A 12,764-nucleotide genomic window follows, 5' to 3' on the forward strand; every position below is an offset into this window, starting at 1 on the left:
ATAAATTATGGATATTCATCACGCGGCGATTTTGCGGGCCGGCTTGTGGGGTTAACGGAATTTATTCATAGGCGCTTCTTTATTCATACCGATGCGAGGGACACATACGTTTGATATATTGCCAATTATATTTTTTATATTTTGTGATTATAATATTTTAAGTATCTTGTGTGCTAAGTGGCAGTTTAACCCCGAGAGTGATTAATCAATCGATTTTTTTTTAATTTCACATTTAAAGCGTCAGTTTTTCACGGTTTTGTGATATAAAAAGTGGTATTTTAAACACGGATGGCTAAGGTCGTGACTAAAGTATTTTAATCACATTTTCCAGTAGTATGCGAGCGAATTTCGAAGATTTATTATTCAAAAGTTCAAATACAAAAACTTCAACGTGGAAATAAAATAGAAGTAGACAAAATAGCCTAAGCATCACGTGGCTAAACCTTATTAAACACTCGATTGATTAAACGCACACTACATTGACTTTAAATCAATCTTTTGACAAAAATTCCTTTTTAATCCCTTAATACTCAATATTTTCTATTTCCAGAATTTTAACTTTAGTCACGGTGTTGCCCATGACTAAAATGTTACTTTTCGTGCCTTAAAACCTAAGAAAAACTGGCGTTTAAAATTTGAAAGTAGAAAAAATTGTGAAAGTTTACAACTACGAGTAGTTTTTGATGCGTTTGAAGTCTGAGGTTATGGTGTATATTAAGTTGCATAATGCGATCAGAGCACTGTTGTTGTCTGATGCGGAAGGTATAGGTTAGATGCACTGTGCACGCGCACCTATTAAAACTTTCTAATGATCCACGCGTGTGGTTTTGAGGGATTTCGGCCCGAACTATAAATTATCCCGCCTCGAGCATCGCGCGTGTGTGAAACTAAACTTTACATCGCTCTCGGATTGCTTCCCGGAATTTTCACTAATGCATTACGACATCACTACGATCATGATGATGGATAAAAATTAATAACGCGCAAAATATTTATTTCCTTATTTCTTGTATTAATATAATATATTTGATGGCAATAGAAAATTAATAAACATGTTGCGTAATAAAAGCATGAGTATTCTTGGAAGTTGAAATGATTTTTCTTCCTTGTTCTAAGAAACGCAGCTTTGGCGGGTTTCTGCTAGCAGATGGAAAACTGGTTGTGAAAGTCGTTGCGCACAAGTGTCGACCGCCGTCCACTTTGCGAAAGCAATTAACGAAACAATTCCAACGTTAAGTGCCGCCCCCGCCGCCACTAAAACCTAACGGCCAACTAGCGTCATGTTTCGCGGTTGCAAAGTGCCACCCTTAACCACAATACAACAAAAAACTAGTTTTATTCCCTCCTACTACTGCTACAAGTCGTACATAATTTGCAACATTCTGATACCAACTGTATATATTTGAGGATCAGATAGCAAGATAAGAAAAAATCACGTTTTTATGAAAAGAAATAAACAAAGGAATTGATGACGTCGAATCAATTTCGACACGACCCTAGACCTACTAGAAACCCACGATATATTAACCACTATTCCATTATCTTTTCATGGCGCCGTATCTTTTATGATTTCGGCATTTATTCAGCGGTCGGATTGAATTTCGGCGATGCGAGATGACGAGACCCAATATTTGCTGTTTGAGCGACGCAAACATTAGCTCACTGTGTGTGTGTGTGTGTGTTGGGGGCGGTGGACAGCTGAAGTTGGATGGGTGCAAGCGCTAACCGCTTAACCGCCGTCCATGGAGGCCGCGCAATAATCCGTGGGGCAACTGGTGGCGGTTATCGTTTCGCGGCGGACGCGAATGTTTGCCTCCTCAGCGCGTCCGCGCCCGCCTTCTAATAGTTTCGACAAACATCAACACTTGATAGCTGCCTGCGCACCATATTGTGATATTGTCATGAGATTCGATGAGAAATTCGTCAGTTGCGGGTGAATCTTTAATGAATAAGCGTGGTTTTAAAAGAGAATGGTTTTTTATGGTTTTTAGGTTATTTTTGAAGGTTTTATTCGTTTCATTCACTAAATTTGGGGCGATTATATTGGTCCAATTCCAGTGGAACATTGCAACGCGTTTCGTGCAATTTGTTGTGCAATAAAGCGAGCGTTTATGGCGCTGTCCTATATGATTTGCATCCGAATGTCTTTCTTTTGAAGAAGCGGCAGTTTCAAAGGCCCGAGCAGCCCTAGGTTTTGGGGGTTGATTCGGAAAATTAAATTGCGTCATAAAAACGAAAAAGAAAGCGGTTTAATTTCAATTAATTTACATTTACTTCTTTTAGAATAAAAAAAAATAAGAGAAAAAGAAAAGAAAAAAATCTTATCACTGATAATTAAATACAATGAACTTTTATATCTATTTTATTATTATTATTATTATTGTTGTTGATTGTATAACAAGCAGTCAATAACATATTATTTTTTATTTGTTATTGAGTATATTATTGAGAATGTACCGAACAACATTACAGTTTTTGCGTGACAAACGCTTTCAATTTCCATTTCGACTTCGTAGTTTAACTACCGCGACGACGCAAATACAAACACAAGCGGTGTTTGAAGAAAAACAAAATATCAATTGGGACAAAGCCAAGCCGTTTGAATCAATTCCAGGGCCGAAACCTCTGCCAGTTATTGGTAATGCGTGGCGACTTGTCAATTGGGATGGGAAAAAGTTTAACCAAGAGTAAGTCAATAAACAAAAACAAATAACAAAATAGTATGTTAAGTATCAATTGGCTAAACGGGAGTTTTAGTCACGGGCATAGCAATCGTTTAATAAATCGAGTGTTTAATAACGTTTAGCCACGTGATGCTTACACTACTTTTTCTACTTCCACTTTATTTCCACGTTTAGTTTTTGTATTTCAACTTTTTTTTTATTTTTCGAAATTTGCTTGTATACAACTGAGAAATGTAAGGTTATAAATGTAGTGCCGCGCTGACATGAGAAACAGCAGAGTATGACATTTCATAGGGTGTTGTGCTGCACCGTAGGTAAATGCGCATGCGCAAGCTCCACCCCGTGACTAAAGCCCATGAATAAAGTACTTTAGTCACGACCTTGTTCAAAATACCACTTTTTGTGTCTTAAAATCGTAGAAAAATTTGGTGGAAGTAGACAAATATGTTTTCTTTAAAATTTACTTTGAAAGCAGTAAAAACAGTGAATATTTTTTTATTTATATAATATTATCATCCCAGAATGCGATCAAAGTATGGCGATATTGTTTATATCAAACACATGGCCCCCGGATGGCATTTACTCTATTTATACAACGTTAAAGATATCGAGTTTGTTTTCCGTAACGAAGGCCTCTATCCAATAAGATTCAACTTTGAGTCAATGTCTTATTATCGTCACGTTATGCGAAAGGATGTTTTTGGACAAACTTATGGTTTAATGAACGGGTAATCTTATTATTTTTATTATTTTTTTATTTTTATATTATTTTATTATTGAAATATATTCGTAGACAAGGTGAAGAATGGGGTAATACACGTGCAATAGCAAACTCAATTCTGATGCAATCTCGCAGCACGAATAACTACATCCCGCTCGTGAATGACATCGCCGACGAGTTTCTCGAGTACGTTAAACAGCTCAAAAGCCGCGATTTGCTAGGTCTGATGCCGCACAACTTTATGGACGATATAAACAAATTCGTCTTTGAATCGGTGACGGCCATTGCCGTCAACCATCGCATGCGCTGCTTTTCTTCTAATGCGAGTCCGAAAGCCATGGACGCCATCAAACATATTCTGGACATGTTCTACCTCACGCTGCCTATGGACATTCTGTCAACTGGAAAAATTCACAGAACGCTGAACACGCCACTGTGGAAGCGCTACATAGGCAACCATGAGTTCTTTACAAAGTAAATAAAAAAGCCTATATATTCAATAGCGTAAAATGTAAAACATAAAATTTTAGTTTAATTCTGGAAATGTTTGATAACGCTAAACGTAAAATGGATGAAGATCCCAATTATCAATTTAAACCAGATCATGAAAAGACTGTGTTTGAGAAATTAGTTGAAAAAGATAAAAAATTCGCTGTTGTGATGACTCTGGATATGATTATCGCCGGAGTGGAAACTGTGCGTATAACATAACCTCAAATGTATTTTTTTGAGGTTAAATATATCTTTCAGACTTCTTTGGTTTCCGGTTCAACGCTGTACTACATTTCCAAGAATGTGAGGGCGCAGAGAAAATTACGCCATGAGTTGCTTTCCCTGTTGCCGTCGAAACACACGCCCGTCACGGCTGAACTCCTCGATGAAGCCAAATATCTTCGCGCTTGCATCAAAGAATCAATGCGGCTTGCACCGGTCGCTCACTGCACGGCTCGTTGGACGCCCAAGGATATGGTCATTGGAGGGTATCGCGTCCCGGCGGGCACTGAAATTAACTTGCCGCACATGTACCTCTCGAATGTGGCGGAACACTACACCAACCCGAAGGAATATTTGCCTGAACGATGGCTGCGTGGCTGGGTGGGTCAGAAATGTCCGGCGGATAGGAGCGTGAAAGAAGAGGTTGTAAATCCATTTGTTACTTTACCTTTTGGGTTCGGGCCTAGGGCATGCGTTGGCAAGCGGATAGCGAATTTGGAATTGGAAATATTCATTGCTAAGGTATGTATATAAAGCAAATAACATCAAATTTAATTTGTTGGGTTTTTTTTTGTAGATGGTGAGAAACTTTGTGCTTGAATGGCCACACAAAGATATGAAGTTTGTGCAGAAGATGTTGTATGGTATTGGGGATCCGCTAAGGCTTAAACTTAAAGATGTCACTTATTGATAAAAATATTTTATTGTGTTTTTTTTTTGTTAGAATAGATTTGAAGGGAGTTTTTATTTTGATTTTGTACGGTCGCCATTTTGTCGAACTAAATCCCAGTTAGCAAACACGTAGCGTCGTTCAAAGGGTCGTTAAGATACGCGTCAGTTAATAGTAGAAACATGTATACAATATGTTCAAAGATATTTATTTAAATTTTTGGTTTTGTTTGTAAATTTTGAATTTTTTCATTCTTTTTTTTACTTCTACCGTTAAAGCGTAATTTTTCCACGGTTTTCCACGGTTTTCCACGGTTTTGAGATATAAAAAGTGGTACTTTAAACACGTATGACCAAGGGTGTGACTAAAGTACTTTAGTCACGGGGTGGAAAAAAAAACGTGGAGATAAAGTGAATGTAAAAAAACAGAGTAAGCTTCACGTGGCTAAACATTATTATACACTCGATTGATTATACGCTCGCTACACTAACCCTCAATCAATTTCGTGACAAAAACTCCTGTTTAACCCCTTAATACTTAATATACTAACAAATAATAAAAATTTTTATTTTTCCACAGACATATTGTATGTTAAATTTGTGTAGGTTTAGTTTCCAATTAACTAAAACGATTTGGTGCGTGGAATTTGTTGTTGTAAAATATCAGTTGCGTGACACTGTGACACCGCACACTGTAAACTGATAACGCGCATTATTATTGCAATGATTGCATTGAAATCAATTTCACCGCGCGTAATTTAAGTGCAGCGCGCGTTTTCGTGTACTTATATTTGCATTTCGACTGTGTAAGCTTGTTGTGTGCACCGTCGTGGCCGAAATTGATGCTAAACAAACATATAAATCTCGCAATTATTTCGCAATTTGTTTCTGCACTGCGTTAAACATGTCGCCGAGCAGCGAGTCAAACGCGAGCGCAAAATATAGGTTATAAATTCGTAATGACGTGGACAAATGACAACCGCGTTTGGCAGTCGTCGTTAAAGTGCACTAACTCTAGATTGCGTTTTAATTACGCAATGCATGCCAGTTCTCCAGAGAGCGGAGAATTTAGAAGTTAAGCGTGTAAATTTTGATGAAACATGAAAAGTTTAAACAAATTAAATGCGCGCGCGAAAAAGTCAATTAATTTATTGATCCGCACGCGTAATTGTTTTTTCCTACTGATAGGAATTGAGTAAATATTTTTTCGACTTTTTCGTATTCCGATCACAAACAACATGAGCATCGGAATTCGCCGACGGACGAAATTAATTACGAAAAGTAATTACGACATTTTTTGTCGTCGTCGATGCGCGTGCTGACGCTGCAAGATTATCAAAAGGATTACTGATGAACTCCAGACCTTCAGCCGTTAACAATGATAAATTCGATCGAGACACAAGTAATAATATAGTTGACGCAATTATATCTGTCATAGGTCGTTACCGCAACCCAACGCACATTTACGTCGTCTCATTTGATTCACCGCGTCTCTTCGGACCCGTTGCGCTGCGAATTTCGTTTTCATTATAATTGGATTAGACGTGTCGCGAATGCGGGCAGGTGTTTATAGAAGACTTGGCTTGCACACAATACGCGTGGAAGTTCTTTTATTCGACGCGCTCGAGTGCGTCGAGCGGAAGCGGAAACAACTCGACCGTTCGCCAACGTGGGGCGGCAAGAACGAGGTCACTAAGATGCGATAGCGTCAAGCTGCGAAACTGATCCGCGCGCTGGCAACACGTATTCAATGGAGAGCAGTCCATCGAGGATTCGATACGGAATAAAGGAGGACCGAATTGAATTTTGCACTTGTTTACAAAACAAAAACAAGCTGCATACATACACACAGCGGGAATATTGCGAGATAAATTGATATATTTACACGTTTAATTGAATCAGACCGATGCATTATCAGTTGGATTTCAATAATTAATTACAAATTGGTATTACTACAAAACACTGCAAAACAAAATTAAAATCTGTTTGGTATCTTTTATATTGAATTCAATTTATTTTAAATTATGGTAATAATATTTATTTGTAATCTAAATTGCTTTTGTCAGCGAATTCGTCCAGATAGTGTTTAATAAAAATGTAATTCGTTTTTACTCTCTTGTTCTAGACATAGTATGTGTCAATTCTATGAATAAGATTCGTAATTTTATTTTAAAGAAATTAAATATATAAAGAATTGCTTATAATTCACTTCAGCGCGCCATCTCGGATTCAACTATTTAACTATAACTCTGATTGAATCTCAATGCCAACTTTAATTCTATAGAAAAGGGCTGTTTTAAGGGTTTTCCCGGCAATTATTTGAATTTTTCTCGTCGTAAAAACCATCCTTGGACTTAAACGAACATATTAAAAAAATAATTGGTCAAATTGGTTTGCGCGTTGTTGAATTATGCGCTTACCAACAGATTTTGCGATTCTTTTTTATATTATAGATTTAATTTGATAGTATTGTATTAATATTTATTTGTAAATATTTCGTAAATTTCGTATTTGAGGATATGAAATTGTTACGTTCACGCTTAATGACCGCGCAGCGGGAAACAATACGGTTGATTAGAATATAAATTGGAAATTATAGACCGGTGCAGTTTCATTGTGTGAGAAATTTGGCAGGAAAACAACAGTCGTGTTAAATCAAACTATATCAATGCATCTATGATAATATATTGTATTTAATATTCAAAATATCTACTTAAAATTGATCGTATATTAAGTATCAAGTGGTTAAATGGAAGTTTTAGTCACGTGATTGACTATGAGAGGGCGTAGCGAGCGTTTAATCAATCGAGTGTTTAACAGCGTTTAGTCATGTGATGCTTACGCTATTTTTTCTACTTTCACTTTATTTCCACGTTTTGTTTTTGTATATGAGCTTTTTATTTTAAAACTTTGAAAGTTGCTCGCATACTACTGGGAAATGTAAGGTTATAAATGTTTTGATTTGTTTGGCTGACGACGCGTGACATTTTATATGGTCGTCTGGTGGTGCACCGTAGGCAAATGCGCAGGTGCAAGCTCCACCCCGTGACTAAAGCCCGTGACTAAAGTACTTTTCTCACCGTTTTGGTCATCCGTGTATAAAGTACGACTTTTAGTGTCTAAAAACGTGGAATAACTGGCATTTAAAAATTTGAAGTAAAAAAAGTTACTTTTCATGTTACAAAAAAGAAATCCAAGTCATAAATCATTTTCCTTTTAATCTTTTGCTTGTTGACATTGCGTTTCTCTGGGATCAATTAGATTATTCCAAGAAACAAGCCTCAGCATAACAATTGTGTACTTAACAAAATTTTAACAAGACGAATTTATTTTTATTTTACTCAAAACTTTCGTTATACTTATAAATGGATTTCATTCAATGTTTATTTATTCATAACGTTATCACATTCGGATATCTCGATATGTGAGCTTGTTTTTGGTCGTTGGTTTTCCGAGGGTCATTCGCCGCAGCACGAAATTATACGCAATTTTATTCGAAATTACACATCGTGCGGCCGGCAGTGGCTACTCGACCCAGATTTAATCTTATCGGTAATAAATACACGTTCGGCGCACCGCGCGACTCTTTCATGCGCCGCTGTGATAAACATTATAATCCACATAAATATAAATATATCCAGCGCTATTCGTGTGCAAATCATGAATTGTTATACGTGCTGTATGAGTTCACATGAGAAACATGAAAGCAATTTGAATAGCAGGTGTGGTGTGTCAAAACTCTTTGCAACAACTTTGAATGTTGTTTGCTGTCGATGGTAAAACATGGCTGGGAAACTGTTGCCGAACTAAACTCGATTCGAGTTTAGTTAGTCGTGTCCCTGTCGTCGTCAAAGTTTCGTTTGTGTGCGCACACGCACGGAGGAAAACCTGCAACGAATCTGCACTTCCGGCTGCAATCGCCGTGTGCAGCGACAGCAACTTCTTGTGTCACCTCCCCATTTGTTCGCTTCGTTTCGCCTCATTTTGTCTTGTTTGATCGAGTTGACGCGCCGCGCAAAATCAAACGCTAGTTTTTACTTGACGCGGACGCGCGCAAATAACGCGTGTTGCGAGCGTAAGTAAATTGCTTTTTCATTGTTTCAAGCACCACTACCACCTTGGAAGTTTAATTAAATTACCTGCGACTGACTTGGCTCACTTGAGGTTTGTATTTTTTCGGATTTTTTGTTGTAACTTTTGAAATTTTCGGTGGATTTTTGTGAAATTTGATCATTTTGTAGCTGAATAGTGCTTTTATCATTTGCCATTTTTTTGTACATATAAAAACGCCAGAAATGATGAAAAATTGCTTTTAATTTTTGGAAAAAGTTGAAATTTTTGCAAATTTTTAAAAAACGTCATAGAAAACTCATCGTATCTTTTTATTGATAACTCCGATTTTAACAATTTTTTTGTTATTTTATAGTTTAAGAATTCTTCTATTATTCACCGTAAAAAAAATATGAAAATATATGTACAGGGTGTTCATAATCATGCAAAATATTATAATTTTTATATTGAAAAATATTTAAAAAACCGAACTTTTTAAAAATTAAAGCAATTTTAAGATAATTCCAAGCTTTTTTAATCTCATATATAAACGTTAATAAAAAAAGACACTAATCAGCTTGAAAATGACGAAAAATTTGTTGAAATCCAAGAAGAAAATCACAGAAAATCTCCAAAAACAAAATTTTATTTTTTCTCATTGTAATAAATGCCATTTGAAATAAAAGAAAAGAGCAAAATATCCTCATTAAAAGTTGTATGTGGTATGTCCGGGTATATATGTAGCCGTATTACAAGATAAATTCCTGCAGAACAATGGCTTCCGCTGATGGATTAGCGCCGATCGTAAACACATTGCTTAATTCTCATCCCCGCACAAACATGGATGCGTTTCGTGTTTTACGCGTCGGCTTAAACTTCCTCTTCATTTGCTGTCGAACATTCCGCCGAACTTTCCCGGAATTCTCCACGTACAGCTCGTCAGAGCAACGCAATACACTCTTTCGCGATCTCTTCGATCTCCTGCGCTTCGCTGTGTTTCCTTCGCAGACGATAAGCCGCAAACTTGTTTTGTTCACGGTTCATTTTTGCACTCAACGAAAAAAAAAAAACTTTATTTTCGCGTCGGTGGAAATTTATGATGCAACATAAATATTTATAAAGGTGAAAAGTTACAACTTACAATACACAAAAGAGAACTAGTTGAGCAACGATTGTTTAGTTTTCGACGCGTTGAATGCGGAATCTTGAACTGCAGCGTTTGCTAAATGACTCAATGTCAGAGTCTAAATAGCCGAAATCACTTGCAAATTCAAGCTTGCAAGATTTATCGATTTCCGCGTGTATTTTACGAGGACGCGCGCTTTATTCACTCGCCGGGCGCGCGCGCGGCTTGCAACTCTATTAAGCCATAAATCGAATTGTTTAGGAAGCCAACTCCCACACCATCCACGCGGGCCCAACGAGTGCCATTCGTTCCAATCGACAAATCCAACACAACACAAACCAGAAGCAAAAAATAAAAATAAAAATAAACACAATTTACAAAGCGCGCAGCGGTAAAAAATTGTAAACCACAATTGTATAAATACAACATAATAATCCTTTCATGCAAAATATATGTTATATAACAATATATAGTTGAAATCCTGTATGCATCAAGTGCTCAATCATTTAATAGTTTTTACCGGCGTCAGAGGACATCAAAGCGTACGTCGAATATAAATGCGGGCGTAGGAGACGAGCGCATTGTTTACACATTCATAACCGATTTGCATGTTTGCGCAATATCTGCAACACAAACGCCCGCGCGTGCATTGTGTTTCGCGTAAGGGCTTGACATGCACATGTTGGTAATTTCGGGACGAAATTACAAACGAGACTGCGTTAATGTTAATGCAGCGCTTTCGCTTTATATTTGCGCGAAATTTATTTGACATGCTACGCCCATCTGGGAAACACATTCACACCATGCTCCGGCCCGCATTTTCATTTTTGTCCTGCATGCATGTAGGGGATGTGGACAATGTGGTACGAGTTTTTTTGCGTGATGGAAAAAAATCGGAAAACGACGAAAACCACATTTGGAATGGTGTCAAACATGTTTTTTCTGGTGTTCGTAAAATAATTGATGATTTTTTGATATTTTTGATTTTGAAGCACGAATGTGTTGATAATTAAATTTTGGTAATAAAATTACAGTTTAATAGTGTAGTTGGTAATAAATTAATTTTTGTTGTTGTTATTTTTATTTAAAAAAACTGATTTTAATGTTTTTGGGCACAAAAAGTGGTATTTTAAAGATTAAAGTACTTTAGTCACGGGCTTTAGTCACGGGGTGGAGCTTGCAATAACTCAATGTGGAACTAGAGTGGAAGTAGAAAAAATAGCTTAAGCATCACGTAGCTGAACATTATTAAACACTCGATTGATAAATATTAATTAATCTCGTGATTAAGTGTCGTTTAGCGCACTTGATTCTTAATTTCCTATTTTTTGCTATTTATAAAATAATTGATTTTTTATTCTTTTGATATGTTTAATAGAATCACGAATATGTTCATAATGAAATTTTGATAATAAAATTACAGTTTAATAGTGTACTCGGCAATAAATTAATTTTTTTAACTTTTATTTTTAAAACACTAAGTTTTTGATGATTTTGAGTCACAAAAAGTGATATTTTAAATACGGATGATCAAAGTCGTGATTAAAGCACTTTGTTCCCGGGTTTTAGTCACGGGGTGAAGCTTGTAATAACTCAATGTGGAGCTATAATGCAAATAGAAAAAAAACGTAAGCATCACGTGGCTAAACGTTATTAAACACTCGATTGATTAATACTAAATAATCTCGTGACTAAAGTGACGTTTAGCGCACTTGATACTTAATATCCCATTTCATGTTATTTGTAAATTAATTGATTTTTTGAAGTTTTGATATTTTTAATAGAATCACGAATATGTATATAATGAAATTTTGATCATAAAATTACAGTTTAATAGTGTACTCGGCAATAAATTAAATTTTAACTTAATTCAATTGTGTCGCAACCCACAAATTATACCGCGAGGAGCGCTGGGCTTTTGTGTGTTTTACGTTTTACGTTTCACATTTTGCGTTTTGTGTTTTCACTTTTAAAACTAGACGCGAGTTATTTAAGCCTTTGTCTTTGAATATTAGTATTTTTAGTGCACGCCGAGCGGGCGGTAATTATTTCTGTTTTACGTGAACGCTGAGAGAAAAGAGGGTACTTAAAGAAAGCGCAAGAAGGCACAGAACGACCCGCAAAAGGAGTTTAAGCGTAAGACGCACCACGACGCACGAGTTATCTTCCATTGTTCCTCACACATATATTACTTCGGATGGGGCGATTTCAACTAATGAATGCCGCGTGGATGTTTAACAATAATGCCGAACAAAACCGCAGAAAAGCAGCTGAAAAGAAGCCCCGTGCTTTTTGTGTTAATGTATCAAACGTAGTTCATATCTTTTATTATCCACCATTGTGTTTTAGTAGCGGAATTAAAGTTGAATTAACAAAAATTCACAAAACGCAGAGTTTTTATTGCTTTTCATAGTTTGACGATTGATAATGCAGTTAATTCCAGTTAATTCTTGTGTAACAAGTTTGGCATAACACATTACGGCCGTTATGAGTGTTTGCACACGTTCACCACCGTGGGGCGCAAACACGTAGCCGTTTGATATTCTGCATATTGATTGAACGCTTAGCGCGCACCTTTGCCGGGCAAACGCACGCACGCGGCGCACGGCGGCCATTATGGCTCAGCCCACGGGTTATATCACGTAATATCGAACACCAAACACCGCACACAATTCACAATTGCCAGATTGCCAGATGTAATCATCACGTTGCACAATCGTAGATAATATCATAACACATGGAGGCGGAGGCGAAGCGTGCGGAAAGGCAATGCCAAGAGGAATTGCTATAGATATGCTTT

The 12,764-nt window shown here is 36.9% G+C and overlaps 1 protein-coding gene across 1 annotated transcript; it reads left to right on the top strand.

Annotated features, from left to right (window-relative positions):
- The first annotated feature begins 2,445 nt into the window (after window positions 1-2,445).
- Window positions 2,446-5,369, top strand: LOC135797168 (probable cytochrome P450 12a5, mitochondrial). Its single transcript, XM_065309388.1, has 6 exons — window positions 2,446-2,687; window positions 3,206-3,412; window positions 3,478-3,879; window positions 3,936-4,101; window positions 4,156-4,641; window positions 4,697-5,369. The coding sequence occupies exons 1-6, from the start codon at window positions 2,452-2,454 to the stop codon at window positions 4,808-4,810; spliced, it is 1,611 nt and encodes a 536-aa protein (XP_065165460.1). The 5' UTR covers window positions 2,446-2,451; the 3' UTR covers window positions 4,811-5,369.
- Window positions 5,370-12,764: the final 7,395 nt, after the last annotated feature.

The sequence above is a fragment of the Atheta coriaria genome, unplaced genomic scaffold (assembly GCF_025399875.1).
Source record: "Atheta coriaria isolate IRGN ID8LTWV9N9 unplaced genomic scaffold, Caltech_Dcor_3.1 hic_scaffold_8_pilon, whole genome shotgun sequence".
NCBI lineage: Eukaryota > Metazoa > Arthropoda > Insecta > Coleoptera > Staphylinidae > Dalotia > Dalotia coriaria.

Coding starts and splice junctions, on each gene's coding strand:
- LOC135797168 (XM_065309388.1), top strand. CDS start 2,452: ATGTACCGAACAACATTACAGTTTTTGCGTGACAAACGCTTTCAATTT. Junction 3,413..3,477: donor ACTTATGGTTTAATGAACGG/GTAATCTTATTA, acceptor ATATATTCGTAG/ACAAGGTGAAGAATGGGGTA. Junction 4,102..4,155: donor TTATCGCCGGAGTGGAAACT/GTGCGTATAACA, acceptor TATATCTTTCAG/ACTTCTTTGGTTTCCGGTTC.